General features: G+C 42.2%; 1 protein-coding gene across 3 annotated transcripts; it reads right to left on the bottom strand.

Annotated features, from left to right (window-relative positions):
* Positions 1-314: 314 nt before the first annotated feature.
* CHRNB3 (cholinergic receptor nicotinic beta 3 subunit) lies at positions 315-27,688 on the bottom strand. Of its 3 annotated transcripts, XM_021547980.3 has the most exons (7): positions 21,032-27,688; positions 13,420-13,547; positions 10,233-10,384; positions 9,150-9,194; positions 4,299-4,408; positions 3,192-4,074; positions 318-1,893 (listed from the first exon to the last, which is right to left on the bottom strand). In XM_021547980.3, exons 2-7 carry the CDS (start codon positions 13,460-13,462, stop codon positions 1,759-1,761), a joined length of 1,368 nt encoding a protein of 455 aa, XP_021403655.1. In that variant the 5' UTR covers positions 13,463-13,547; positions 21,032-27,688; the 3' UTR covers positions 318-1,758. The 3 variants fall into 3 exon arrangements, with proteins under 3 accessions (XP_077646491.1, XP_021403655.1, XP_085423435.1); XM_077790365.2 differs by lacking the exon at positions 13,420-13,547 and having other exon boundaries at positions 315-1,893; XM_085567309.1 differs by lacking the exon at positions 21,032-27,688 and having other exon boundaries at positions 13,420-18,983.
* Between the last annotated feature and the right edge of the window lie 37 nt (positions 27,689-27,725).

Genomic DNA, 27,725 nt, shown 5'->3' with positions numbered 1-27,725 from the left:
CACTTTATGCAAGAAGAGAGGAGCAACTGATAGAATGGTCAATGTGTATGAGTTTTACTGTTTTAATAGCCAAGTTTTATGGCAGTATCTTATGCTAAGATATCTCTCTATATATGCCCAGCTAAATGAGTTTATTCCAGCAATAAAATAACCACATCTGAATGCTTCTTGCTCAAACTCACAGAGAGAGCTAAAAAGCAATAAGGACAACCCCTCTTTGAATAGATTTGGGACTAAACTTTTAAAATTGGCTACAGTCTAGCTTTGTTGACAACAAATCAACAGCAAACTCGAGTGTATGGACAACCCAGGAATCATCTAAATACATCTTTATTAATAATAATAATTTATTTAATAACTAAATACATCTTTATTGATAATAATTGCACAAGTGAGCAGAAGTTTCTACATTGACACAACATGATAGGATTACATTAACTCATGGAGGTCTGGTGTGCATGCACAATCCAAGCACAAGAACACCTCTAGGTATTTTTAACACTTTCTAACCTCCATCTCTAGAGAGACAGTTTCAAGTCTAGCTAAAACTTTAACACATATTTAGATTGTCAAAAATTGGATCTCCACATCCCTTGCTAACCCTGAAAATATTTGCAAGTTCTGAATGGGATTTCTAAAGCACGCCATGTTGGAAAACACTGCCCCAGCAAAAGCAGTGACAGCTTCATTCCTATGTTCAAGAGTTTCACCTGGGTGTTTTCTGTCACATCTCACTTATTTAACACTTTTAAGAGCTGTTTCTAATCATGCAAAAGGATCCCATAATAAATTGATCAAAGGAGTGAAATTCTGAATTGCCCAGGAAACCTGGACAAGCCAACATCTAAAAATGTGTCTTCCTGGTGACCAGCCCACCAGCTCTCAAGAGAAACCCCACTCTGCAACAACCAAAACTTCCATCTGCCAAAAGAGATGTCTGCAGCTTCCTTCCAGATGAATATTTCAGGAGTATCACTGTCGCCTTATGGAATAGCACAGCCACCTTTGCTTAGGTGATCTTCCACTTGTGAACAAGCGGGTGAAGGAATAATAGTTCATAATGTGGAGCATGGGGGGGAATCCTCACTTTGTCAGCTTTCTGGTGTGCTACAGAGCAGCAAGCAGCACACAAAACTGCAAATAATACTGAAAATAATACTGAAAAGTAGGCAATCCTGATGGCTGAGGTGAGAGACAAAGTGTGTATAGCTGATCCTGCAGCAAGGCTAGACAGTCAAGGTTTCGAGCATCCCACCTAAGAAGAATTTATACTTTTTCTGATGCACATGCTATGCAATTACCAGTTCTGACACATGCATAAAGCAATCTGTAGAGACTTACTGCTTTTTAATTGGAAACACAGATAAACTGAGTAGAGATTTCTGTTCCTACTGTAACTTTTTTTACAATGTAGCATTTTAACTGGCAGATCTACCTTTTAAATATAATGATTGTGCAACACCTTCTATTTCCAATATTAACTAATTATCTTGGCTTTTATAGTAATACAACCAAGCTAACAATAAAATAATAACCCCAGCAACCCCAGCTCACTTTAGGCCTTGGCTGTGCACCAAGCTCTTCTCTGATTTCAGCAAAATCTGTAACTGATAGAGTTATTATTGAGATTGAAAGATCTAATAAATGCCCACTGTTACTAGCACCTGCTGCTTCCCCTCTTGTACAGCAGAGACCAAGCTCCAAGACACCACCGTCCCTTGGCACTGTACTTGTTGTATGTTACTGAGGGAGTGTTTTCTACAAAGTGTTGTTCAGCCACATCCGTAATGCAGGGGTGAAGATGAGAACTGAACCCGTCACTGACACCACCAGAAATAACCACAGGAAGATCCGATCCAGGACTTGAGCTACAAACTTCCAGTCTTGTACAACCTGGGAAGGACAGAGGGAGGATAAACATAAATAGTAACAAGCCTGGTACTGTGTTAATACTGCTACATAGCTCCCCAAATCTGTTTTAAAATTAGATTTTTGTAGTATGTGGTAGCCTAAAACTAACAGAGATCACCTTTTCAGCACTCATAACTGAAAATCACTCAAACCCCCAAAGCAATTCCATAGTTCTATGCACGTGGTGATGAGACTTCCTCAGCCTGCACAAAAGCTTTTAGTTAAATGCATCTATGAAAATTTACAGACTTAGCCTTGAGGATGGCTTTCCAGTGAACTGGATTTCTTTTTACAGACCTGCATCTCCCTGTAAACTCCAGGATGAGGCTCTGACACAACACTTGTCACAGGCATTGATTCCAGTACCAGCAGTTCAATTTACTTGTGTTTGCATATGTGATTTGTTGGCTCAGACTGGGTACACTCAGGAGGGGAATTTTGAATGGTGATTGCTGGCACAACTATGCTTAGTGAAAAGTGCTATTTATTAAGTTGATTCAAGGAACCTTTTTATTAAAATTATTTCCGCTTCAAACAGGTATTAGTCATGGACAGTATGTGTTCACATTCTACATGTTTGATTTACTGCTCTTGCTTCTGCTGCAGTCCTCTCAGCACAGTTTAAACAAAGCCCTAGCTCTTGCTAGAAGGATGCTAACAGAAGTTTTTTCAAATGCTGCTAGCTGCATTGCTCTGCTGTCCTACCCTCGCATGAGATTCATTGTTTGCAAACACAGTAATTTGCTATTTTAAAGGCCAGGGGGCTCATTGAGAGGTGAAGGATAGTAGCTGGGAGCTAATCTAAACAAGTGTTAGTGAAAATCTGGAAGACCTTCATTCAAAACAGAGCAACTATGCAGTGCACAGTATGTGCTGGGAGGCCAGGACTGGCACCTGGCAAATACCATAGATATAAGTCTAACTGTAAGTGTAAAAGTTACATTTTTGAGTATATGAGTTTAGAGGCTTCCAGATTTGTGTGTATCCCAAGTTTACACAGGACAAGGTTATTCAAATAAACCCAAACCAGGAATTCCTCCAGGAGAGGCTCCTGGAGTTTCTGGCATGTGTGAAGAGCAGGGACTCCCACAGAATAATATGCTTCTGCTTGAAGCTATGTGTTGTCTCAAAAAACATTATTTATCAAGGTCTGCTGAAGAATATGTCTAGAGGAGAGCAGGAAGAAGAGGCAAAGGGAAGAGCATGAAGAAAAGGAAAGAGTTTGGAAGCCATTGCTGTCAAGGAAAGAGTGATTCCCTCTTTGCCCTCCTTCCACCTACCTGTCTGATGAAATGCTCCTTTTTAACATGCCTGGAAATGTACCGAATGGAGTCAGCTGCCTTTTCCAGAAAGGCAATAACAACTTTTTCTCCGTCTTTTGCTTGCTTGTATTTCTGCTTCCCCAGAAACTTTGATTTCGAGGTGGTTCCCTTTTCTTCAGTCTCTGAGAATGAGTAGCGATCTACATGGGCCCTCATGCAGAGCAGACGAGGCAACTTCTGGAGAAAGAGCCTTTTAACCCAGGGTGCCATGGGATGGTAAGTTGCTGAGGATCGGTGGTGGACATTGATGACAAACACAGTCACAATGATAGAGAGGGTCACAAAAATCATGATGAAGAGCAGATACTCACCGATCAGAGGGATGACTTTGGAAGAAGAAGGGATTATTTCCTCAATCACTAAAAGGAAAACAGTGAGGGAGACTAGAACTGACGTTGACAATGAAAGCTTTTCACCTTCATCTGAAGGTAGGTAAAACACTAGGACAGTTAAAAAAGACAATCCCAGGCAAGGGATTATTAAGAAAAGAGTGTAAAACAATGGAAGGCGCCTCAACACAAAGGAGTAAGTAACAAATGGGTAAGAATACAGCCCATCCTTCCTGTTGCCTTTCATACCTTTGGCGTTTAAGATCTCCCACTCCCCATTATCAAAGAAGTCTTTCCTGTCTACATTTTCATCCACTAAAATCAAGTCCACCATATTGCCATCATATGTCCACGACCCAAACTTCATGGAGCAGTTCTGCCTGTCGAAGGGGAAGAAGGTCACATCCATTGTGCAGGAGCTCTTATAACTGGCCGGTGGTGTCCAGGTCACCACTCCATTGTACTTCACTATGGCTTTGGTCATCAGGGATCCCTCAAAACGTCCATCAGCACTGGGAGTTGGACAGGAAGAAACAGTACCAAGTTCAGGACTGTGTTTGCCCCAGTCACACCCCATTTGAGCTCTGCTTTCTGTCCCTCACCTGGAGCACAAGGTGCACAACATTCACACTGCCTACAGAAGCAGCCTTCTGACAGCACACACAAGCCTCATGGTAGCTGACATACCTTGCCCAAGCTCTGGCCCAAGCCCAGAGCAAGGAGCCACACTACTCACTTTTCAAACAAAACGATGTCGGGAAGCCACAGAGACTCAGAGGGGATCCGGATAGCGGTGATCCCACCGTATTCATCTGGATTCCAGGAGAGCTTGTGGTCGATCCATTCCTAAAAAAAACAGCAGAGTTCTCTGCCTACTCATATGCAGCAGCCTCTTTCCTCACCCTCACGTTTGCCTCAACAACTGCACAGCACAGCACAGCAGGCAGAACCTGCTATGAGGCTGCTCAGCTGCAGAGAGGGTGCCAGACTGGCATGGCTGGGAGGTGACGATCCTCACAAGCACTGCCCCTCCAGACACAGGTGAGACCCCAGAACCCATCCTTGCAAAAAAAACCAAAATTGCTCTTTCATCAGAAGGATCTGCAGACTATTGCAGGAAAAATAATATTATGTTATTGTAAAGTATGTGATAAGTATTTGATTACAAAAGCAGAGAGGGTCCTCTCCATTTTCATCATGCTGAACTCTAGATTAATTTCTCCCTCCTTTTTTTGATTTTCAGGTAGGGAGATCATAACAAAATGGCTCCAACAACCTGGAGATTTCCACAGAAAGGCAATGGAAAATCAGCTCTCTGATCCTTGTTCATTATTGATGAGGATATTCATTTGCCCACAGAAATAGCAGCAACGTCATGCAAGAGCTGTAGACTCTGGTCAATACCAAGAAGTGGAAAATGAACAAATTTCCATTAAGCTGCAGCACTAAGAGACCTCCAGGGATGTGGAGGTCTCAGCCTTCACTGGGTAATTTCCTCCATGACTTAGGATGAACCAAAAAAGCAATATTGTCTATTAATTGTCCATATGGTTCTGTTATGTGTAATATGGATAATTCGTGCCTATAAAGTGATATATATAGATGTAATATGTTATATTGCCAAGAAATATTTCTATAAAGTTTTAAGCATGCGAATCAGAGCCAGGGGATTGCCTCACATATGTTGAAACCTGACAAGAGGGAGGAGTGCTTCATTTGCAAACGAATAAACGTGGCTCGCCTGGAGATGGGTCGTTTCCCAAGGTGATCCAAGGAACTCCCAAGTGATAAATATCTAAGCTTGAGATAGCTGCAGCTAGCTGCAGCCACCAGAAAGATACATCCTAATGCCAAGTTCCAGTAACTCAATCAGGGATGTACATCACTCTCGGACATAGTTTTTTTCAACTCAAGTAGAGAAAAGAAATTCTATTAATATGCGGGACTCTGAATGGAAAGAAAAGCCTGATCTCCAAAAACTCTGCCTCAGGCAGAATAAACTGTATAAAAACTGCTTAAACAGGATGGTCAGTGTGAACACAGGGGACCCTATGCTGCAGGGGTCAAACCTGTGTCTCACCCTGCACCAATCCAGGGCTTGGCACTGACCTTTTTGATTGGATTGTGGCTATCTCGGATCTATTTTTATTGAATATCAGATTTGGCTCGATTAATTTTTACTTATAACAGTTCCCTTCTCATTTCTTTGATTCCACATGCTTTTCACAGCTGTACTAGAGACTTTTGTTATTGTTCAGGCATGGAAAGAGAGGAGGGCCATTGCTGTTCATAGCCTCAGAATCAGGGACAGAGTACACTACTTTTAGCATTATCTTTTCTATGAGGATGGGTATCTCACAGATGTTTCCAGAAGGCTGTTAAGTGGTCACAGTCTCACCTGTGTCCTGGACACTTCCTGCAATGGGTACAACGGGGCTTAGGCTGGAAACATACATCATGCAAGGGGACAGCCAGGGCCAGCATCAACCAACACAGTCATCTTGTAGCTTCCAATAAGACAAAAGCAGCAAATACCCTCTGAACCACCTGAAGATAGAATCATCCCTCTGGAGTTGAATTGGAGCAGCCCCTTGGCCTGGGTGATTTGCTCCATCTGCAATACTCCTCACTTTCCCCCTCTGGCCCAGCTAAAGTGCTCTTTCATGTCTGCAAGGCAAATGGTTGTTTCTTCTTACTAGAGCAGAAAATGGGCTGTGTGCAGATTTGGATGAACAGTTTAAAACAGGAATCTCCCTGTGGGCTATGCTGACACAAACCATAACAGCAGATGCATAAGGCTCTTTCCTCTCTTCTCCATTTTTTCCAAGCTGCTCCAGACTATACAATTGCTCTCTCCTTCCTCCAGTTCTACCAAATTTCCATTTCTGTGCTGCCATTGAAGAGTTTAACCTACCACTAGTGGAACAAAATACACTAGACTCACAGCCTTGACCCTTGCTAGTAGACCCCACAGCTTGCCTGAATCCAGACACTTTCTCAGCAACCATTAAAGGCTCCTCTGAACCTTGTGTATCAGCCTCCTTCTGCATCAAGTCCCACCATCTTGAGCACAAAGATGTTTGAGGTTAACTAAAAAAGGAAATGAAAATGCTTGTGTTTAAGGTTTGCTTATCCAAGAAAAGTAAAACTGTTGCTGAGAAATTATGAAGGTGGTCAGGAGCAATCAGCATGGATTCACTAAAAGTAAATAATGCTTGATTGACCTCATTGCCTTCCATGATGAAACAACTCCCTGGATGGACAAGCAGAGAGCACTGCATGGTGTCTACCTTGATTACAGCAAGGCTTTCAACACTGTCTCTTTCACAATATCCTTGTAGGCAAACTCAGGATGTATGGAGTGGATGAGTGAACAGTGAGGTGGATGGAGACCTGGCAGAACAGCAGATCCCAAAGAGCTTGTAATCAGTGCCACAGGGTGGAAGCCTGCCACTGATGGTGCCCCCCAAGGTTCCATACTGGGCCTAGTGTTGCTTAACTTATTCACCAGTGACTTAACGAAGGGCAGATGAATTCTCAGCATGACACAAAGTTCACAGGAGTGGCCAATACCCCAGAGGGATGTGCAGCCCTTCAGAAGGACCTTGACAAGCTGGAGGGGTGGGAAGAGAAGAAACATCTGGAATTCAACAGAGACAAATTCAGGGTCCTCCATCTGGGAGGAACAACCCCAGGCACCAGCACAGGCTGAGGGTGACCTGCTGGGAAGCAGCTCCGTGGAGAAGGACCTGGGGGTGCTGGTGGACAACAAGCTGTCCATGAGCCAGCAGTGTGTCCTGGGGCCAAGAGGCCAATGGGATCCTGAGGAATAGGAAGAGCATTGCCTGCAGGTTGAGGGAGGTGACCCTGACCCTCTGCTCAGCCCTGGTGAGGCACATCTGGGGTTCTGTGTCCAGTTCTGGGCTCCTCAGGACAAAGAAAACATGGAGCTCTGAAGCAGATCTGGCAGAGGGTTACAAAGATGATGAGAGGACTGGATCATCCCTCTTACAAGGAAAAGCTGAGGGAGCTGGGCCTGCATGAGCACACAACCTCCACAGCAGGACACCTGGGTCAGGCACAGGTATTTAGTGCTCAGCCTGAGCTCCTGAGGGCACGTATACATGTGAAAGCCACAGCCTGTGCCTCATTTCCACTCCCTTTGCACTACCTTGGGTCTTGATGTTCTCAGCTCATCAGATGGAGAAGCAGTGTTAGAAATGGTAACAACTCCAGAGAGTCCAGCTCTGGGAAATCGCAGTCCTGTGTTTTTCCTGAGGAGCTGCCCTGGCTAAAGTCTGAGGATTCCAAAGTCTTCCAGAGAAATCAGTGTGTCTAAAGTTCACAGGGCTTGGTCCTGCAGGTGAGTGCCACAGCCTGCACAGAGAGTGGGTTGGAAAGGAGAACAGATGAGGGCCCTTTACAGAAGGGTTCTGCTCTCTGCCCAAGTGAATACTCAAAGTAAGGGAGCCAGGATGTGGTTTTGTGCACAAAAGGGGCTCTACAATTGCAGCAAAAGGTGGGGAAATTGTAACTCTGCAGAGTATTAATTCAGGGCAGGTTCCTAGCAGTTGTATTTGGGTCAGAGAGAAATTTCTCCAGCAAAAGGGGAAAATCCTGTCTTCCCCACAGTGAGGGGAAGTCTGAGCTTTTCCCTCTTCAAGGTAGAGATCATCTTTACACACAATATGCATATTTGTTTTTAGAGGTCTTGCTCCAGCCAGAATCTCACACTCACTGCAGCAGTATAGGACCCAGACTGAGAGAAAAACTGAGTCCCATTTCTCCTCCACCAGCCCAGTGACCTCCAAGAATCTTTTCTCATGGCATGATTTCAGGTACGGTTTGTTTTTTGTGTCCTTTTCCCGGGATCAGCTGACATCTTTACAGATACTCACAAGGCTGAGAGACTTAAAATAATTGTCACAAGGTCAATAAACTGGTGCAATGTAACCTAAACCAATAACAGTATTCTTCAGGAGTGAAGAAGAAGAAAGGAGACCTAACAGTTCAACTTGCACCTTTCTCTCATTTGTACAAATCACTATCTGTTCCAAAAACAATTAGGATAGAGAGATCTGATTAATTTGCTATAGCTTTTAATGGGAAAAGTTCTGTGTTGCATGCGTTTAGCATACTGGCCTCTTCTTTCTCTTGATATATGCTGAGGAATAAAGAAATCTATCCGAGGCACCACTCCTGGCTCAGGCAAGGGAGACAGTATTTGTGTGACCTCTAAGTATGAGACAGGATAGTCCCTCAGGGCACATACAACATCCCAGGGATAGCCACTGCAGTACCAGCTGTGTCACTTCCCTGAAACAAATACTGTCTTGAGCACACAGCTGGGCTGCAGGTCAGGAGGAGAGGGTACCCTGTGACCTAAAGGCCTATTTGCCTGCCTTTCTGTCTCTATACATAGTCTGAAGTGAGAAGAGTGAAGTAAAAACCTCAGGTTAGGTATCTTGGTGCTGGCCACTCAGCACTGTGAAGTGGGATGGATGGCACAGTGACTGGCAAACTGAGATGGCTACTCAGCTAAGCAGTTCCCATGGGGAAAAGGGAGGTCTGATGTGGTCTAATTTACCTGTTTCAGCCACACGTTGGTTGTCATCAGCTGATTCTTCTCATCCTAGAGTGATACAAGGGAGAGAGGATTGCAATACCAAAGCAGCCATTAGAAACAGACCCTATGCCTGCTGAGTCCACCCCTGTGCCAAGATGAGGAGATCCCTATGGTCCTGTTTCCCCATGGGCTTGGATCTTCAGTCATCATTGAGAGAAACTCTGACTTTTTTAGGTGCTGTCCCTGCCATCGCTGGGAGTCTCTGAGGCTGGAAAACCGAGGTCCAGCATTCCACAGGAGCTCAAAGGAACCATATACCAAAGACCCAGGATGCAGCAGGGCTCAGCCAGCAAGAGGAATCAGGTCATGCATGGTTGTAGGCTCATAGGATGGCTCATCTCCCCACACTGCACAGCCTGGAGTGAGTTTGGGAAGATACAAGCTGAAACATTGTCCTAAGTGTGTAAATAACGCACAAAATTAGAGTGTGCCTTCCACAGCACAAGGGGACATTACCAGGGGCTGGGGGATGTGAGTAGCACACTGCTGTGTGGGTACCTCTGGGCATTGTGCAAATTCCACCACGGACTGCAGCAGAAAGAGAAGGGAAAATTTGCACAAGAGCAGAAACACAGGATTAGCTATTTTGCCTCGAGAGTTTTATCTTAGTGACCAGATGGGTTAAGACTTGAACTATCTTTGGCCTCAATGCAAGCTTGATTGGAATGAATAATGTCCAACTCTCTCAGTCCTTTCCTGTAGCTGTCATTAAATTGCAACATAGATGTCAAAGACTGTCTGCAATGGGTTGTTTGATTAAAACCTTATGGAAATTAGGCCTTTTTCCCTGAGAACAACAAGGAAAAAAGGACCTTCAGGTTTCTGTCAAAACAAATGAGACCTACAGTCCATGCTAGGGGTAGAGGGGAGCTGGGGTGGGGAAGAAGGTCATACCACTAGCAGCATTTCATGCTCAGTGTTTTGCTGCCCACCCATCGCTGTACATTTTTTGTGTTAGGAGGCAAAAGCTAATTACATTACCAGTCCTCTCAGGTGAAGGCACAACTATCTACAAAAGTGGTGTTTTACTAACACAACACTTACCACATCCACAAGCTGTGATATCTTTAACCCAAAAAGGACTTTGATGGTGTCGTTGGAGTTTTCCACAGGGCGGACCCATTTCTGATAGCCTTCAAATAAGTGCTTGAGGAGCGCATCCTCATTTTCAGCAACTGAACTGAAGGCATTCACACCTGGAAGAATGCAACACAGAGTGGAGGCATTGCCAGAAAGAAGACATGGAGAATGCCATGACCTTGAAAAAGTGAGACAGAGCAAGGATGTGAGGAAAATTCACCTTTAGGCAGGTCTTGTCATGTACAGCAAATTGTGCAGGAATTCAGATGCACAGCCTCACAGCAGAACCAGGGCCAGTGAACCAAAAGGCAAGATAGCCCAAGACCAACTCACATTAAAATAAAAACATCAGATCAGAGCACTAATGACTTTGTGCCTTGAGTTTGCAAAAGCAAAAAGAGCCCATCTGGCAGCAACAGGAGCTGGATGATGCAGTCAGATCTGCCAGGCACACAGCCATCACAGTCTGTACCTGTGTGACTTGTGACTCTCACAATCACTGATAGCAAGCTCCCCCTTCCCCTTGATACCATGAAGGGGAAAGGGCAGCTCAGACTCTTTATCCTTTCCCAAACTTCAGCCCCACTCCCTATGGTGTTGAGGTTCTGACATGATCTCCATCTCTTCCCTTGTGCACATACACAGCAACCAAGGGTGAGAAGGATTTTATCTCTTCAAAACCACCACGGAGGAAAAAAGACTGGCCCCACACACCAGGCATCACAGCCAATTTTGCTGTGTCAGGAGTCAAAAGGGACCTCACAGGGCCCAGCTTGTGCCTTGCCAGCCCCAGGGTGAGCAGAACATCTGTGCCTGGATTGCCAAGCAGCAGGAGCAGGAGGGGTCTGCAGGCAGAGGGTCATGGCCCATGGATGGTGCCAGGATTTGGCAGCAGCAGAGCCCTGGAGGGCACAGTCAGTGTGTTCCCACACCGTGTGCATCAACACCCAGAGTTAAGGCAGCCCGCAGCAGGGCCCCTGTGCCACATGGAGAGAAAGGATAACTCAAACCCAGCAGCCCCTCCAGGGAGAGAACTGGAGGCAGAGGGTTTAGCTCTGCCTCTACATGGAGGAAAGGATGTGGCCACAGACCACTGTCTCTGCCCGTGTCCCCATCTGCTGCTCATCTCCTGAGCACAACAGGCTCCTCCACCTCGGTCAGGGTCTGTCTGAGGGTGCAGACAGGGCTAGACCTCACAGCAAGCAACACAGGTTGAAGCACTGCCCAAAGCAAAAACCTGATCTCATAACAGAGCTTTCCATGGAACAAAATCTTTCTTTAACGCTCTCCGGATCCCCCCAGGATAGCAGAAGCTCCAAGCAACACCGTTATTCCCCACTTCCAGCCACAGCAAGATACCATTCCTCTTTGAGGAGCTATAAATTCCAAAACCTGTGCTTGCACTCACAGGATAACAACTTTACTGTCAGATGTTCTAACACAAGCTGTGTTTGTCCTCTGTAGCTGCAATACAGCTGTGGTGGGGTTACCAAGCCCTGGGCAGGCTGAGGCTGGCTGGCCACAGGGAGCTTTCACACTCATTTCCACCTGCTTCATCCCAGAGCCATGCATGTCTCATGAAGCTGCCAGCATAGTTTATAGTGGTCCTGTGGCCACACTCTGCCTTGTCACTTTGTCACAAACCCTTGAGGTCTGCTATTTCCACAATTAACCCTGGAACAAGCCCCTTCTGCTTGTTCCAGGGTTAATTCTCATGCCAGAGCTGACCCTAGGTCTACCACAGCAAAGGACAGAGACTGCAGACTGTCCTAGGAAACTAGATTGGCTGCCCAAACATGGCAGAGGGGTATTGCATCTGCAGCAAGAAGAAGAAAGAACACATTCCTCCCCCCTCATCACCCACAACCTCAGAGGTCCAATCCCTTAACTATAAGAATCTTTGCAGAGACTCCATCTCCCAGACATTTCTTTTTCCCTTTAGATTCATAGGGGTGTATGGTTGTTAAAAAAAAAGTTCAACAGAAAAGCCATTGAATAGAAAAATCCACAACCCCAAAATATGCACAATTAAAACCAGCTCTGTCTTACTGCCAGAATACATCCCTGTTTTTATTTGAGTATGACATCCTGCACACATATATGCAGCCACACACCCTCTGTGTCCGTGGGTGTTCACGACCTCCCTCAAAAGAAAAGGTACCTAATGCTCCAACTGGGTACAGAAGACAGGTGGTAAAGATGGGTTTGGGGCTGGATATGTTGAATCTCATCTGCTGAGAAAGTCACAAAAAAGTGAAAAAGACTTGAGGGGTCTCACAAGGAAGAAAGCCAGAAGGAAGAAGATTGCTGCCTCTCTAAGACAGCCTCAGTACTTCCACAAAGACAGCTTAAAAACGAAGTTATTAATAAGAAATATCATGTGGGAAAATAACCTAACAATTCCTTTGTCCAAGCCCTATTTTATGATTAAGCTAGATAAAACCATGGAGAAAATATTGAACAAGGTAGCACTGCCTTTGAAAAAAAAACCAAAAAAAAAATAAAAAAAAAACCAAAACAAAAACAAAACTCCCAAAAAAACCAAAAACAAAAAAAAAAAAAAGAGAGAAGCAGACATAGGACAGAGACATCCCTGAATCTACCATATGATACACTGAGAGGCAAAAACCGGGGAGTTTCCTGGCAGGTTAACATGCATTCCAGTACTCAAGCCCTGTCTGCCATCTCCCCCAGGTTCTTGTCTCTCTCCGTGATCTGTCCAAGTAGCAGTTCCCCATGGGTGCAGAACAGAAGTTCTGGGGCAGAAAGTCTGCTAAACAAATGTGCAAAACACCCCAATTAAGTAGAGACAAGACACAGCTTTTTATCTGCTTGCCTGAAGCATTTCAGATTTTTCTCTTGGTAACAGAAATTCTCCCTTAATTCTCTTTAGCAGCCAAAAGTAGACCTTAGGATTTTTTGTTGAATTCTAGCCAGCAATTGCCCCATCACCAGTAATTAAAACCTAGTTGTCAAACTGATCGTGGTTGCAATACAAAGGCAGCAACTGATACAACCCTCCTCTGCCACTTACACAGCGTTTAAAGGATTTACTGTATCCCAGAAAGCAGCAGCTATTTGGAATAACAGGGAAAAAAAAGCATATTGAACACTTGCAGCTCAGCTTGGAAGAAGAAGAAATCACACCTACCTGAGCAGCTCAGACACAGCACAATGAGCACTAGGCAAAGCATGGGTACCACCGTGGCTTTTCCTTTAAATCTGATCTTCTGTTTCCATTAGCAAGTGGGTCTCATCTTTGTAGGGGACCAAAACAATCTAGTTAAAAATCGAAGCAGACAGTTGAGTCTGTAAGGCAAGGCAGCACCTTTCTAGCCTTATCTTGCCCTCACTATGACGCTTGGTAAATCACACTTCATTGATTTTCAGTCAGCTGTCACATCCCATAAGCCTTAAACAGGGCTCTGGGTCCTAAACCCTGACTGATCTCTTTGTGGCAGTATTTACACGGCTATAAGCACTGCGGTCTAGGAGTATGCATGAGGAAAGTCTTTTAAGGAGGAGAAATATCTTTTATGCTACTGCTAATTACAGCTGGGAAGAAAAAAAAAAAAAAACAGGCTGCAGTTCAGACCCAAAGATAAATCAGATGCCTTAAAGATTATCTGTTTGTTCCAGCTGTATCAGCTGTAGGGACAGACCTGACTTAGCTTATTCCATGCTACACTTGCTATTCCGGAGCTATAAAATGGATTTGGGGAAGTAAGCGGGAAAACGATGCTGATTTCTAAATTTATATCTCATACACAAAACATCACAGGCAGCAGCACGGAAGTCCTTGCACTGTACTACCCACTGGCACAGCTCAACAGAAAATGTTGCCCCAGGATCTTGTGTTTAGCAATGGGAGTGATGATTATTTAGCCAGTTCCTCTGTTGTCAGACGTCTGTCAGTCCTCCCCAGTGACACCTCACACAAGGCTCCTTTCAGAAACAGCAGAAACTGGTGTTATCACCAGAAACTGCTGATAATCAAAAGGGATGCAGGTTCCACCTTTCCCATCCCCTTGACACTCATCTGCTGAAGGATTATCAAGATATTCTCTGTTTTCTTCTCAAATGAGAGTTACTTTGGCATATCTCTCCAAAGAGGAGGTTTTCTTCTGAACTTCCCAGGTTTAAGGAAGAGGCTTACAAAATTCTTTTAGTTTGTCCTCAAACCCAAATCCTGCTTTGATTATTTCTTGCTGGCTATTCAATTCCTTGCTGACTTTTATATGGGAAGCCTGGGTTTTTTCAGCAACACTGGGTACACTTCTTGCAGTGGCCCAGCTTTTTGGTACAATCACAAGTTTTGTGATTCGTATTTGTCTTATCTAAGGTCCTCACAGAGTACTGATAACTGGCAGCTGTAACCTTACCAGATTATTAATCTTTCTGCAATGAAAATGTTGCCATGTAAGTGTGGTTCAAAGTCACATTGCTGCTGCAATGTAGCATCCTATCAATTTTTTATGCTTCTGTGGCCTTGCAGCCTACCACATCCCCAGCTCTCAGGCAGGCCACTTTCCATCATGTTTGTGGTCCTGTACAGGACTCAGCACCCTCAGATCATCCATCTTTTAGCTTCATGACTGAAGCCCCAGCCTTTGCCCATTGACACCTCTGACTGTAGTTACTGCCTAAGATTGCATTTAGGCATTCTCTGTTAGGCAATATGAGATACACTTATTTCTGACAGGGCTTTAACATGCTGCCTTGCAGCAATGGATTTAATTTATTGTTTGCCTATAGGAGCAGGCTTTTTGCTACTTCATGACAGTTGATTAGAGAGAAATACAGAGTATGTTGTGTTAAAATTGCCTCCATTCTCTGCCTAGACTGTGACAAGAGGTAAGGGCCAGCTTTGCCTGGTCATTGGCTTCCAGGGTTACCAGAGAGCCAGAGGAGAGTATTACAGCCAGAAATTCCGTTTGCTTGTTGTTTTCTGTTCACAAATCTTTATGCAGCCATGCACTCCAACATTTTGGAAAGGAAGGTATGCATGAATATTCCATTTTGCCAGACAGGCCATGAAGCATGAGGTACATCCACCCTGAGGTAGCAAATTAATTCTTGGGCAGAACTGTTTGTGGCAGTACCTGAGTGGCTGATGAGAAAATGTCATTGCTTCTCCACAGTTTTCATAGGATTTTTAACTAATATGAGGCTGCAATTCCAGGCTGCAAAGAGCCAGGTACTGCTTAGACATAAGCAACACTAGAAGCCTCACCCTCTAGGCAGCAAAAATGCCAAGAAAAAGAAAATTAGAAGTCTACCTAGAGGCACAAATCCATCCATTTGAGCACACATGGTTAATAGTAGCAGCAACTGAAAACTCAGGGTTACAATGGACAGTCCTAAGCCATGTTACCTGAAGGTACCATGCAGTCAAGCATGGAAAACACAGATTCCAGGGGAAGGTGACAGTGCTGGCTGGCAATCAGGGGGTGGGAAATCTGGACTAAAGTGAAAAGGATGGTGAAGAGGAAGGACATAGATGGGAGATGCTCTGAAACCAGAACTCTGAGGCTTTGTTTCAAAAACCCAGTAGAGTTTGCTGCACCCCTAGGTTTGTCAGCTCCAGGAAGAAGAAAAGAGAGATAAAGCAACACTACAGAACAAGAGACACTTTTCGGTAGACGTGTCTTCTCCCTCCCAAACCCATCTCAGCCTCCCTGGTCCCTGTGGGTGACATGCCAGAAGCCAGTGCAGGCCCATCTGGAATGCCAGGACTTGTGATGGAGCCAGGATCCCTGGAGCTCCCAAGGGAGGACTGAATCCATCTTGTACCATTTGGCATGACACAGGAAGACAGCAGATGAACACCTGCCCATAGAACTATGCTATCAATTGTAACTATATCAATATTTTAGAAAATATTTGTTTAAAAGTAATAGAAGAAAAGGATATGTAAAAAAGTGTCACAAAACAGATGTTCTCAGATGTTCATGAGAGAACAGGATACAGGATGTAGTTTGAGATAAGTAAAATCCCAAAACAGAATAGACCTCAGGATAATTAAAGAATCGGCCTTGAAATGGACAAAATTGGGATGATTCCAGGTATCTATGAAATAATAAGGCTTCTTTTTGGACTACAATGCTGGCTTCTATAACACAAGCCTTGGGGCACATGTGCAACCTACAGGGTTGTTCAAAGGACGGTGACAATGATGAGAAGCCTTCATCAGAAGCGAACACTGAAAAGCCAAGAAGACCCCTTAGCAGCAAGTAGAGCATGTGCTATGCTGTATAGTGACATAGATTTCAAGAATTGAAAATAGGAGATTTGTGGAAAATATTGATGAATATGTATTAGCATACAGCATATAAGTTGTGTTTGGATTCCTTTGTCTTTTGTATGCGAGGCAGGGTGAGAAACCCTCTCCGTACCCCAGTCAGTTTTGCTTATGCCTTATCAGAACCTTAATCAGACTTAATTAATCTCTTCCAAATTTACTTTGTACATGCTTACTTGATTGTATTCGTTTTATATAAAATTGCTGCTCAATTAAAATTGCTGCTAAATACTAATTTTGTGGTTAATTAGACATATAGGGCTTCATTCTTAACAAAGGTGAGGGACGGTGGAGCAAAAATGGGGTGGGAAAGGGCAGAACTCCTGGAATCTCATCTTTGCCCTGACACTTCTCAGGTCCTTTCTGATCTCAGTTCTGGCCAGCAGCAGACACATCTCCTCACCTAGCAGCTTCTCAAAACCTGTGTTTTCACAGGGCAAGAACAGAGCTGTTTTTAGCCAGCTCACCAGCAATTTTTCCAGCACCAGACATTTCCATGTGCCAGACGGAACAGTTTGCAGCCAACAGCCCACCTGTCCATACATCCTGTCCACTCTCCTCCAGCTTCCTGTCTCCCTAAGCACCCTCCTTGTTTCTCTTTGCTAGCTCACTGGCCCCACCAAGCAAACCCCATTCAGTCTCTCCCTGCTACCCTTTTCCCCTCTGTGAAAAATGCATCTTTTATGATTGGCTTTTCACAAACGTTACAATGAATATTATGTGTAATGTTAGAAAGTTATGCTGTATTAATTCTCTTAAGTTGTGTGTTAAATATGGTTTTACAACACCATGCTGAAATAGAAACTCTGGGATGTAGGATTTTTTCACTAGCTCAAGCAAGAGATGAGATAATCAAGAAACTCTTCATACAGAGATGGCAGTGACTTGGGGCCCATAAAGAGTTACTGCTTCCTTATCAGAAAAGACAAACATTCTTCCACCTTCTCTCCATCTTTATGGAACCACCAGGATTAAGGGGAAGAAGTTGACAAAAACTAGAAAAGTTCTTAATTTGCAAGGAATTTATGCATCATGTATGAGATATATGAATATGCAACAGGCTATTGCTTTTAAGGTTATTCCTTTGTTCACAAGGGATGCTTTTCGTGACTTAGTGTCCGAGAGCATCTGGACATCCATAATTATTTGCTTTTTATTGTCTTGTAATTGTCCTAACTCTAAATTTTATTACTCTAATTGTATTATTATTTTTATAACCATTTTATTACTATTAAAATTTAAAATTTTTAAAAATCAAGCGACTGGTGGTTTTCACACCCTCTCTAATCCATCCCTCCTCCTCCACACACCCTGTTCCAGTAGGAGCTGCCCCACATCCCACTGCCCTCATCTCTAACTCAATGCCCCAGCACAGTTGCCACTTTGCTTCACACGTACAGGGACAAGGTTTTGAAGAACAAGAGTGGTTTCAGTCCTTGGTTTCCTTGGCATCTTGCTACCATGAGGAAAGCCCTCCTGGCCTGAAACAGAGATTTTTGGAATTCACTTAAGTTAACAGAATGAATTAAGCATTTATATTTTAGCTTGCAGAATTATGCATTGAATTTTAACCTTTTACTGGAGAAACCTCCACCAAGGTACAAAAGGGCATAAGAAAATGCAAATTACTGAAGCTTCTTACATAAAGAACAATACCAAGGAATGCAAAGAACCCATACAAAGAAACCCCTCTGTCTCCAACCTTATGCAGCCTGATACACAGAGTCAGGTAAGCACCAAAGGACCAAAAGCACACGCGCAAAGGAGAAAAGTTCAAAAGTTCAGCCATGAGGAAGACCATGGTCTTCAGCCTCAGAGACCACCAGGGATCCCTGTGCAACCACCACAGCAAACTATGTGTGCCCAGAGGGGTGTGGACCTATTTAGCATGACAGACAAGGACAGGCGGGGCCAAGGGTTGAATTCCTGCCACCTCCCATGGCCTCAATAAGCTGCATGACTCCCTGCACAGCTTTGTCCATTTCATACACTTCTCTTTGGATGTGACAGCTCCGACACACAGCCAGAATGACGGTAGCTGACAAATTTTCTTTTTGGAGCTGCTCTATCTGGCATGGGAGGATGAGGGGTTCCCTTGAAGATATCACAAAATTAAATGCTTTGTCAGAAACTGGATGAACTCTACAAGTTCTGTTCCTGCCTGCATTTGAAGGTATTTGCTCTTTATGATCTTTTTCTGAGTCAACAGAGATGGTTGTCCTGTGGGTCCACATAGTCCATGCAATCCAATTAAGGGAGATTTTTTTAGCTTTAGAAATGTATCTTGACAGAGGTAATCATTCTGGACTGTCTAAAAGATGAAAGCAATTTTCACATTTCATTAGAAATGTTTGGAAGCCAATACTTTTTTGTGTCTTTCTTCATTATATGCTATTGTAAGCTACAACAGCTACTATGCTGTTGTAAGCTACTATTTTTACAGAAAATGCAGCAGCACTAATTGTCTCAGCCATATTCAGTCTCACAAACTCAAGGTCCTATGATGTGCATGCATTTTACTTCAGATCATCCCTGCCTAAAAATAGTAGAAACTGCTCTGGCAGCAGGCCAGTCAACAGACCAGACCTCACCTCTGTCAAAATATCACAAAATCACCTTCTCCATAGGAAAACAGTGTGAGAGTTTTTGCAGAGGGTTATTTATGTAATACCACCTGCCACCTCCTACCTGTCCTTCTCTAGGGTGTCACAGTAGGGCTCAAGTCAGCCCTCTGCTGTTCTGAAAACTCCTGCCTGAGATTTTGAACTGGGATGCCAGCCTTCTATCCAGAGATGCCTGCTTGCCATGCTGAGTCTTATATTGGTAAAGGTTTCTTAAGATTAGATAGAAATGTTTACAGGAAGGAACAAAAGACAGTATATGCAGGACCATAATTTTGAACATCACTGACATTTTGGGCTTCTGTTTTCACTGATTCATAAACAAAAATAGGACACTTAAATGTAGAACTAGAAACTAACTTTCACATAACTTCCAGAATATTTCATCTATAATGACTTATTATATGAAACATTATAGTCCTCTCGAATCTCTACCTATATGCTTAAAATTCCATGTTGCCCACCTCAAGGTATTTACTTGCTATGTTAGAGTTTACAAAGCCATGCTCATGAATATGTACAAACAAAACTCCATTCAGACTTCATGCCTGAGAACACTGAGTATAGAAGAAATAAAGGGATTTAACATGCATGCATAATAGCCTATATCCTCAACAGAACAGTTCTGAGTAATATCAACTAGCCTGGAACTATGGAAAAAATTTATGTTAATCATGAATGTAAATATAGCATAGCGTACCAGATGTTCTCACCATTTCTGAATGGAGTCAGAGTATGCTTTTCGTATAATTTGCAAAAAATTAACTTTTGGGCAATATATAATCATATCAAAAGTGATGTGAAAGTAATGTTAGGTAGTAGAATGTCCTGTAATTATTTGGTAATAATGGTTTTGTAATTATTTTATATAGTTTTGTAATTATTTTTTATAACCCATTAGAGAGAAATAGATCTTAAAACTGTGTAAGCTCATCAAATAGTTTAAAGTTAGGAAACAGCAAACTGGAACATTTTTATGCCTAAACAGCTGTCCCTACCAGATGACATGTTTGATATTGGTCATTTAACTTGCTTCTTACAAGCCAGAGAAGCTGAATACAAAACCAAATGTTTACATCTTCACTGCACTAGAAAGCATAACTGATATTACCTATAAAATATGCAAAAACTAGTTTTGCCTTTTCTATCATGTCAGAATATCCTATTTCCTCTAGCTTTTAATTACCTGCCTGCGTCTAGTCAGAAGAATTAACCTAAAGGTATTTAGGTAACTTCACCTGTTAGTAAACTGATGCTGGTTTGGAATAACTCCCTGACCTGGGAACAGAATCTGACAATTTGTATATATTATGAGGAAGAGGAACCTATGGGATAACAGCCAAAATGCTCTGCAGACTATTTCCATGGTGCAGGAAAAATGGGCTGGGAAGATGTCCAGTTCTCCAACAGAAGGCCAGTGTAGGGCCAGTCCCGGCAAGATGATGGGGCAGAGGCCCTGATAGAGTTTACAGAACAAATGCCACCTCTACTAAATTTCACAAAGGCCCAAAACCACCTTTTAACTGCCTCAGACCATTATCATCCTTGTATGTACTGGGGCAGCTCCTCACATTCACTTTCAATGCAAGTCAGCAAATAGACCTGATTTCATATGGTTTGTAATGTTTTGAGGCTTTCAGTAAGCCCAGAGAGCTTGATGCATTAACACCAGGTGCAAACAACACAATAATCAGTGAAAACAAAAGGAGCAATAAAAAGATTGCAGGGTTTAATTCAGAGTTTAATTCCTCTATGAGTAATGTTTTGCAGAGGAATGTTATCAGGCACCTTACTTAGTCAGGTAAATAGCCATTTATCATTGCAGCTGGGTTTTACCTTACCATGATCTGACAGCAGCACAGCATGTGAGCTCATCTCCTGTTGTGACATCATTGGCAGCTGAAGCTACATATGACTTCATGACTTTGCTCCAAAAGAACCACGCTGTTTAGTCTTGTCTGAGACAGAGGCTGCCACAGAAACTTTCTTCTGCATGAAGCTGAGAAAAATTCATGGTGGACTTCCTTTTCAGAAATTCAAAGAAATTATGGAGAATCAAAGAAATTTTATGGGATTCAGCAAAGCTCTGCCCAAAATGTTCAGTCAGGCTTTTCAACATTTCGGCACTAGCAGGTCTTCTATAGGTTTTTTTTTTTGGTTTTTTTTGTTTTGTTTTGTTTTTCTTGAGGGGTGGAGGGGGAAAGCTACATCAGTGGTGAGGACATTGCTCAGAAAGCTCTCCCATCCCCTGGGAATTACTAAGCTCAGTTCTATATCTCTTATGTATACGAATCAAGAGGCAAGCACAATAAAAGCAAAACTCAGCTTGAAAGCACATAGTGAAATCCATTGAAATATTAAGCAAGCTCCTCTTTCCTCAGGCCAAACTCATCCATTAACCCGACGCAGTCTTCAGAGACATGCTTTTCATTCCAATGCTGTTTCCAGCTGCCTTTTCCATTTTCATCTCTGTGGTACACTTTATAGTATGAAATAGCAAAAAGTTACCAGTCCTTAAGAAAGGGTTACTGCCTCATCTTGTGAATTCAATTTCCTGTTCAGTTGCTGACAAACACTGTAACTGAGTAGGTCAGTGTCTCATTATCATGTACAAAAGATCAGAAAATGTGTTGGGAAATACAGATGTATAAATTCTGATAGTAATAATAGAAAAAAGTAGATAAATCTTTTGTTAAGAGAGAAGAGTGATGCTGTACATGAGCAAGGCGAGGCACACAAGGAACAGTCAGAGAAAATTATATACTATTCAATAGTATAAAAGATTTCTAGCAGGGAGAATAGTCTTACTTCTATACTCATATCTCATCACAGACATGATGGATTTACCAGGCAGCAAGATTTAATGGCAATCCTACTGTGGAAAACAAGCAAGGCCAATGCCATCTCCTGCATGTGTAAAGTTCTGATTTCTTCTGTCTGAAGAAGTAAAAGGTGTTGAAGGATGCTGAGCTGTTATTTGGTGTAGGAATCCACGCAGCACTGTGAACAACACAAGAAAGCACCATTTGCAGATATTTATTTCATTTCATTACATCTTATCACTGATGTCATATAGATGTCAATTACCTGGTGGCTATTATATGAATCAAAACATCCAAGTTCTAGCAACTTTAATAGACAGGTCAAGAGGCAAATATCAACATTGATGGAAGGATGGTTGTCACCATAGTGATAGTATTAGGTTAAGTAATGTTATGATAAGCTTGCCTGAACATTTGAATGTAATATTTATTACATATGCATTTACACTTTTTTTTTCAGTTATATGAAGATTTACCATTAAGAAGTCTTGAGTTTGTCAGCTGATGACAGTATCAAAGAAAGGTAACTCCACTGATCCTGTAACTGTAGTTTATGGATGCCTATATTTTACATAGATAATTTCTAAACAAGCTGAGTTCTTTAAGCTGAAACAGCTACAGGAGCATTCACTTGGGGAAATAGATGTTTCCTATTATACACAACCAAGAGATTTCCATGCTGTATTATCTGTACTAAAGAACCTGCCCAGTTCCTCACCATGCTGAAGACATAAAGAAACTCTGACCAATTGTCATGCAAAAAAAAAGAATACCAGTAAAAATATTTTCCTGTTTGAACTTAGAAAGAAAAAAAATAAAGAACTGAAAGCATATACATAAAACAGTATTTGAGGTTATTGTTAAATAAATTCTTTTTCAGTCCCTGAACATAATAGCACAAATATTCTGACATCAACTCCTAGTAAACCTCGGATTAAAACCACCACCACAAAATCATTTGATATAACAATGTATCAGCTCAGGACACCTATGAGACAAGCCTGCATGATCAAGCTTAAAATAATTAGAATGAAACATTTATCAGTGGGGCCATCCTCTATGGCCTGAACTCTTACAGCTCTGTAAGACTCCACCTTGCTGGTTTACAACCAGTTTGGCCATAACTCTTCCCTTAGATTTTCTTTACATGTAGGCGGTATTCTTCTGGACCTGAAAGCATCAGCATCACTGCAGTGATGAATGAAGAGTCTGATCCTATCAATACAAAATAAAGAAGAAGGGAAAAAACCAAACCACACCAAAAAGGGGCAAGAAATTTGGACTGCGCTGTAAAAGTAGACATCCAAAGCTTCCTTTTTTCACAGTGAGCAGCTGTGGTTATTACCACAAACCTCTAAGTACAGGTGGAAGTCTAAGCCTTCCTCTTAATATAGGAAAAGTATCACCCCTGAAAATTCTTCCTTTCTGAAGACAAAAAAAATAACTTTTTCTGCAAAATACGTGTGAGATTCCTGAAAAGTATGAGAATGGGTGACTGACCTCTGCAATGGAGGATGTCCAGAGGAGATGGGCAAGGATAATGAGCTGAGGAAGAATTTAAGGAAAAACAATGAATTGTCATAAAGAAAGATGAAATTATCTCAGCACAAGAGGGACTGGATAGAAAATTTTGCTTTAGGAATACAACTACATCATTCAGTCCTAAGATCAAATAAACAGCCTTCCCTGAAATAATTAGCTGAGAGTAATGTTTGTCTAAGCTAACCTGGCCAGTGTGGGAGGGTAATGTTTATGTGACTCAGCCCAATATAGAGAAAATAGGTACCTCAAAAAATCAGCTTGGAAAACAGTACCAATACAGGCTTGAGCTGGCTGTGACCTGCATGTTTCTTCCCAGTAACTGTGAGGACACAGTGTCATGACACCAAGCATTTAGAGACCAGTAATGGGAATTTGGACAGTATATTTGAAATGTGATTCCACTGATATGCATCTGCTATATTGTGATTATGCTGCAATTCCAGTATATTGCTGTAACATTCTGCTACATCAAAGTCCTGGATATGTCCATAAGAACTTGGTTAGAGAATATTGGACTATGGCTGCAGGCTACTAAATGAGCCCAACACAAAAAACGACACAACTACTGGAGGCAAGACTTCTTCCTTTTTCTGGATTACCTGTCCCAGGTCATTGAATTGAAGAGCATCCAGTAGAAAGTCACACATCTTTCATAGCCTCAAATTCTGGAGCATCGGTTCTATACAGATGACTAGTACAGCCTCAGACTCTGCATCTTTAATGGTCACATCCAATGAAATGCAGCCAATGAAAGGAAGTGGGAAGCCTGCCTGATTTCCTCAAGTTCTCCGTGAATTTGAAAAAAATCAAACCAAACCAACAAACAAAACAAATGACAACAAAGAAAAAAACACCACCACCACAACAACAACAAACCATCAAACCAAACAGTCCAATGACTGGTCTGATTGCATTCTCCATACTCATCCCTAATTCAAAGGCACCTGGAACCAATTAAGAGGCAGAGGACAATCTTTTCACAAATTCCTAAATGTGTGAGCCCAGGCTGTACAATCTATTTTCCCTTTACAATAGGAGGAGGCAGCTACAGGATTATCAATGGCTAATTTTGCACAACAAAAAGCCTCATATTCAATGTTAAATGAACTAATAGTGGCAAGACCGTGGACAGACAATTAATAATTTAATTATGATTTGTAATGTAACTATTCTCAAGAGAGATAGTCGAACCTTTCCTTCTCAGTAGTTTATTTAAATGGTTTCTTTAACTTAGGAATATTTAAGATTAATTTCTTTGGCAACTTTCAAGCGAGTCATAATGAATTAAACAGCAACTTCGCAACACATTTTTTTGCTCACTTTTAAACTCTTTCAACCTATATAACACTGTAAAGTCTTCTGCCAGTTTTGTGCAATAAAATGATAAAATGCTGCAATTCTATCAAAGATCTCTGTAGAAGATAAAATTTGCATTGAACAAGCGCAAAAGGAAATCTCTGAGAGCAACTGCTGTAGTATTCTTGAGTCACGTATCCTCTTTTTCATTTATAAACAAATCATTATTGTGGCAGAGTATAGTAAATAAACTGCTGTGCTTAAAACAGCAGGAGTTACATACCTGAACTTGCAGTCATCAACATGCTTCAGCAGATTGTGTTTTGATGGTTAAAATTAGACTATAGCTCACCCCACTCCACCCTGCCAAAGCCACCTGATGAAGGTGTAAGCTGTCAAGAAACAGATAAGGCTACAGACTAAAACCTAAAACTCAACTCATGAAAGAAAGAAAGCAAGAAAGCAAAAGAGCAACTAGAAATAACTGCCTGGGCCCAGAAAAATAAGTAACAGGAGGAGTCCTTTGGAAAGCATTCAGAAGCTGTTGAGATTTTAGTTTTACCCAATCAACTATCTTCCTTTCCTTCTTCCTACATTCAGAGTGGGTTTTGCTTTGCACTTTCTTCAGCTGCAAGAGAACTCCACAGGAAATTCACACAGGACAGCAAGGCCTTAAATTTTAACAGAGCTGAAGGAAAATGAAATGTCAGCAAGACAGAAGATTTATTGGACATCTTGATTTCCTTAATTTGCTGCCATAGTTTTTAAGACCACAACAGTAACAACATAGGCAAGATGGTAACTGGAAATGCAGGAGTAAACAGAGTGGTGACAAAGAACTCCCTCAGCATGACAAGAAGTAATTTGAGTAATTAGCTATTGATTTTTTTTCCCTACAAAACATACCTCTTGAGCTTGAAAAGTCCCAGTTAGACAGGGAAATCTAATACTTTTCAGAGGTGTAAGAAGAAAAAAAGCAAACACTACATATAGATCACATACCCTGCTGCAGCAAAAGGGGAATTGGGGCAACAGGAAGAGGTAAACAAAGTGGCATAGTGGCAGCAAAGGAGTACCCTAGATTTTTACTCAATCTGTAGTAGCTGTATTTTCATAAGCATGTTCTTGTTTCAGATATAACTGACTTCTGAAAAGTCTCTCCTCTTTATCTCATATTCTTCCCTTCACTTCCCACCACTTTTATTTCAATACAATTGCTGCGCAGCAACACAACTTCTGCTTAGAAGTGGATCCAATTCCTATCTGTTTAACCATCTGCCCATTTCAAAATAAATATTTATATAATGATGGAAATGTTTTCCCAATTTTGCTACTCTCTAACTTGCTTGAATTATTCCGTTTATAAAATAGGCTCCAGTGAAGTGCATTTAAACAAATGTCAGCTACTTCACATACACTTGAACAACCACATGCCATCCTACAATTACAACCTCTGCTTTTTCACTCCCAATCACATCTTTTCAGACATGTTTAAGAAATTAGTGCTAATGCAGCTATGAGTTGTGGCCAATGCAAACAGTAACTGTTGCAGACTTCTTAACAGATGATTGCATGGATGTACCAGATCCCAAAAGGAAAGGAAATTTCAACACATGCTAGTGGAACATACTGCGCTTATTAGGTAGAATTCTTTTCCCAGCCTCACCACTAGCAGAGAGCCTTCATCTTTTCTTTCTAAACTGCTCTTCTTCTGCTACCACAGAAGAGAGATTGTAGAGTGAGGGATGAAGTGTAGTGCATAAAAAAAGTCAATTGTTAAAAGACGAACAGTTGTTTCTGTATCAGTCCTTTCTCCCCACTTCAGAGTTCTGTGGTACTGAGAGCCCTCATGTCTACTGAAGTCCACACTTAGCACAGACATGACTACATCAGGAGTTAACAAGACTTTTTTTCTGAAAGAAAAAAAAAAAAATAGCTGCTGCAGGAGAAATTCAAGCCTGTTGTCACAATAGGCTGCATCTCTTCTTAGTAAAATCATCTGGTAAAAGCAAAGGAAGACAACTGAGCAGCACTCCCCTCTTCAGCATATTACTTGTGAAACTGTCCAGACAAGGAACAATCACCCCTTGAACAGAATAAACAATTATAAGTCAGCTGTTAAATCAATTTCACCAATGCAAACAGCTTAAAGACACAAGGACTCCACACACCAACCATATATCAGCCATCTACCAGTTTATCTAAAATTTAACTTGCAGACTTAGTTTTGTTCAGCTGCTTTCCTGAAGGGTTATGAAGTTAAAACACACAAAGGAAGAGCCCAACAAGCACAGCAGCCAGAGCATAACGTGGGGAAACAGGGAAGCATGGCCCAGGTGGAAGGAAATGCTGCTGAAATTCAGAGTAGGAAGCTACCCATGTATTTTCAGAAGAAGCTGACATAATGCTCATTGCATCCAGAGGAGAGGATTTATTTCTCCTCATGCCCCACTTTTGGCCCTGTCTTTAACTTGAATCAGGTGTGGTGCTGCTGGCCCTCTGTTACCTTTCTACTACAAGCCAAACCTGCGGCTTTAGTGAGCTGAAGTGCCCCACAGAAGGGTGCAGCCAGCACCTCGGTCACCTCCAGAGAACTGGAGGGCATAAGAAGGGTAGTAGCAGGAGTACAAAACCAAGTGTTGGGGTGCAGAGGCAGGTGGCAAGGAGTGTGGTATTGCAGCAATCCCCTGTGCCTCAGGAAGTCACACTTGAAATTCCTGCAGAGTAAGGAAGAGACGGTTTTCTGCAGAGAAAACAGACACAATCTGCTATCTGGCATACATGCCAACAGCATAGCAACGGTTTTTCAAACATCTTTTCTTTGTCACTTTTGAATTTTACCAATTTTAAATACTAAGTGTAACAGCAACAAGGA

Source organism: Lonchura striata, chromosome Z (assembly GCF_050655825.1).
Source record: "Lonchura striata isolate lonStrDom1 chromosome Z, ASM5065582v1, whole genome shotgun sequence".
NCBI classification, from domain to species: Eukaryota; Metazoa; Chordata; class Aves; order Passeriformes; family Estrildidae; genus Lonchura; species Lonchura striata.
The sequence above is the reverse complement of the archived record's forward strand: the minus strand, read 5'-3'. Positions and strand labels throughout refer to the sequence as shown.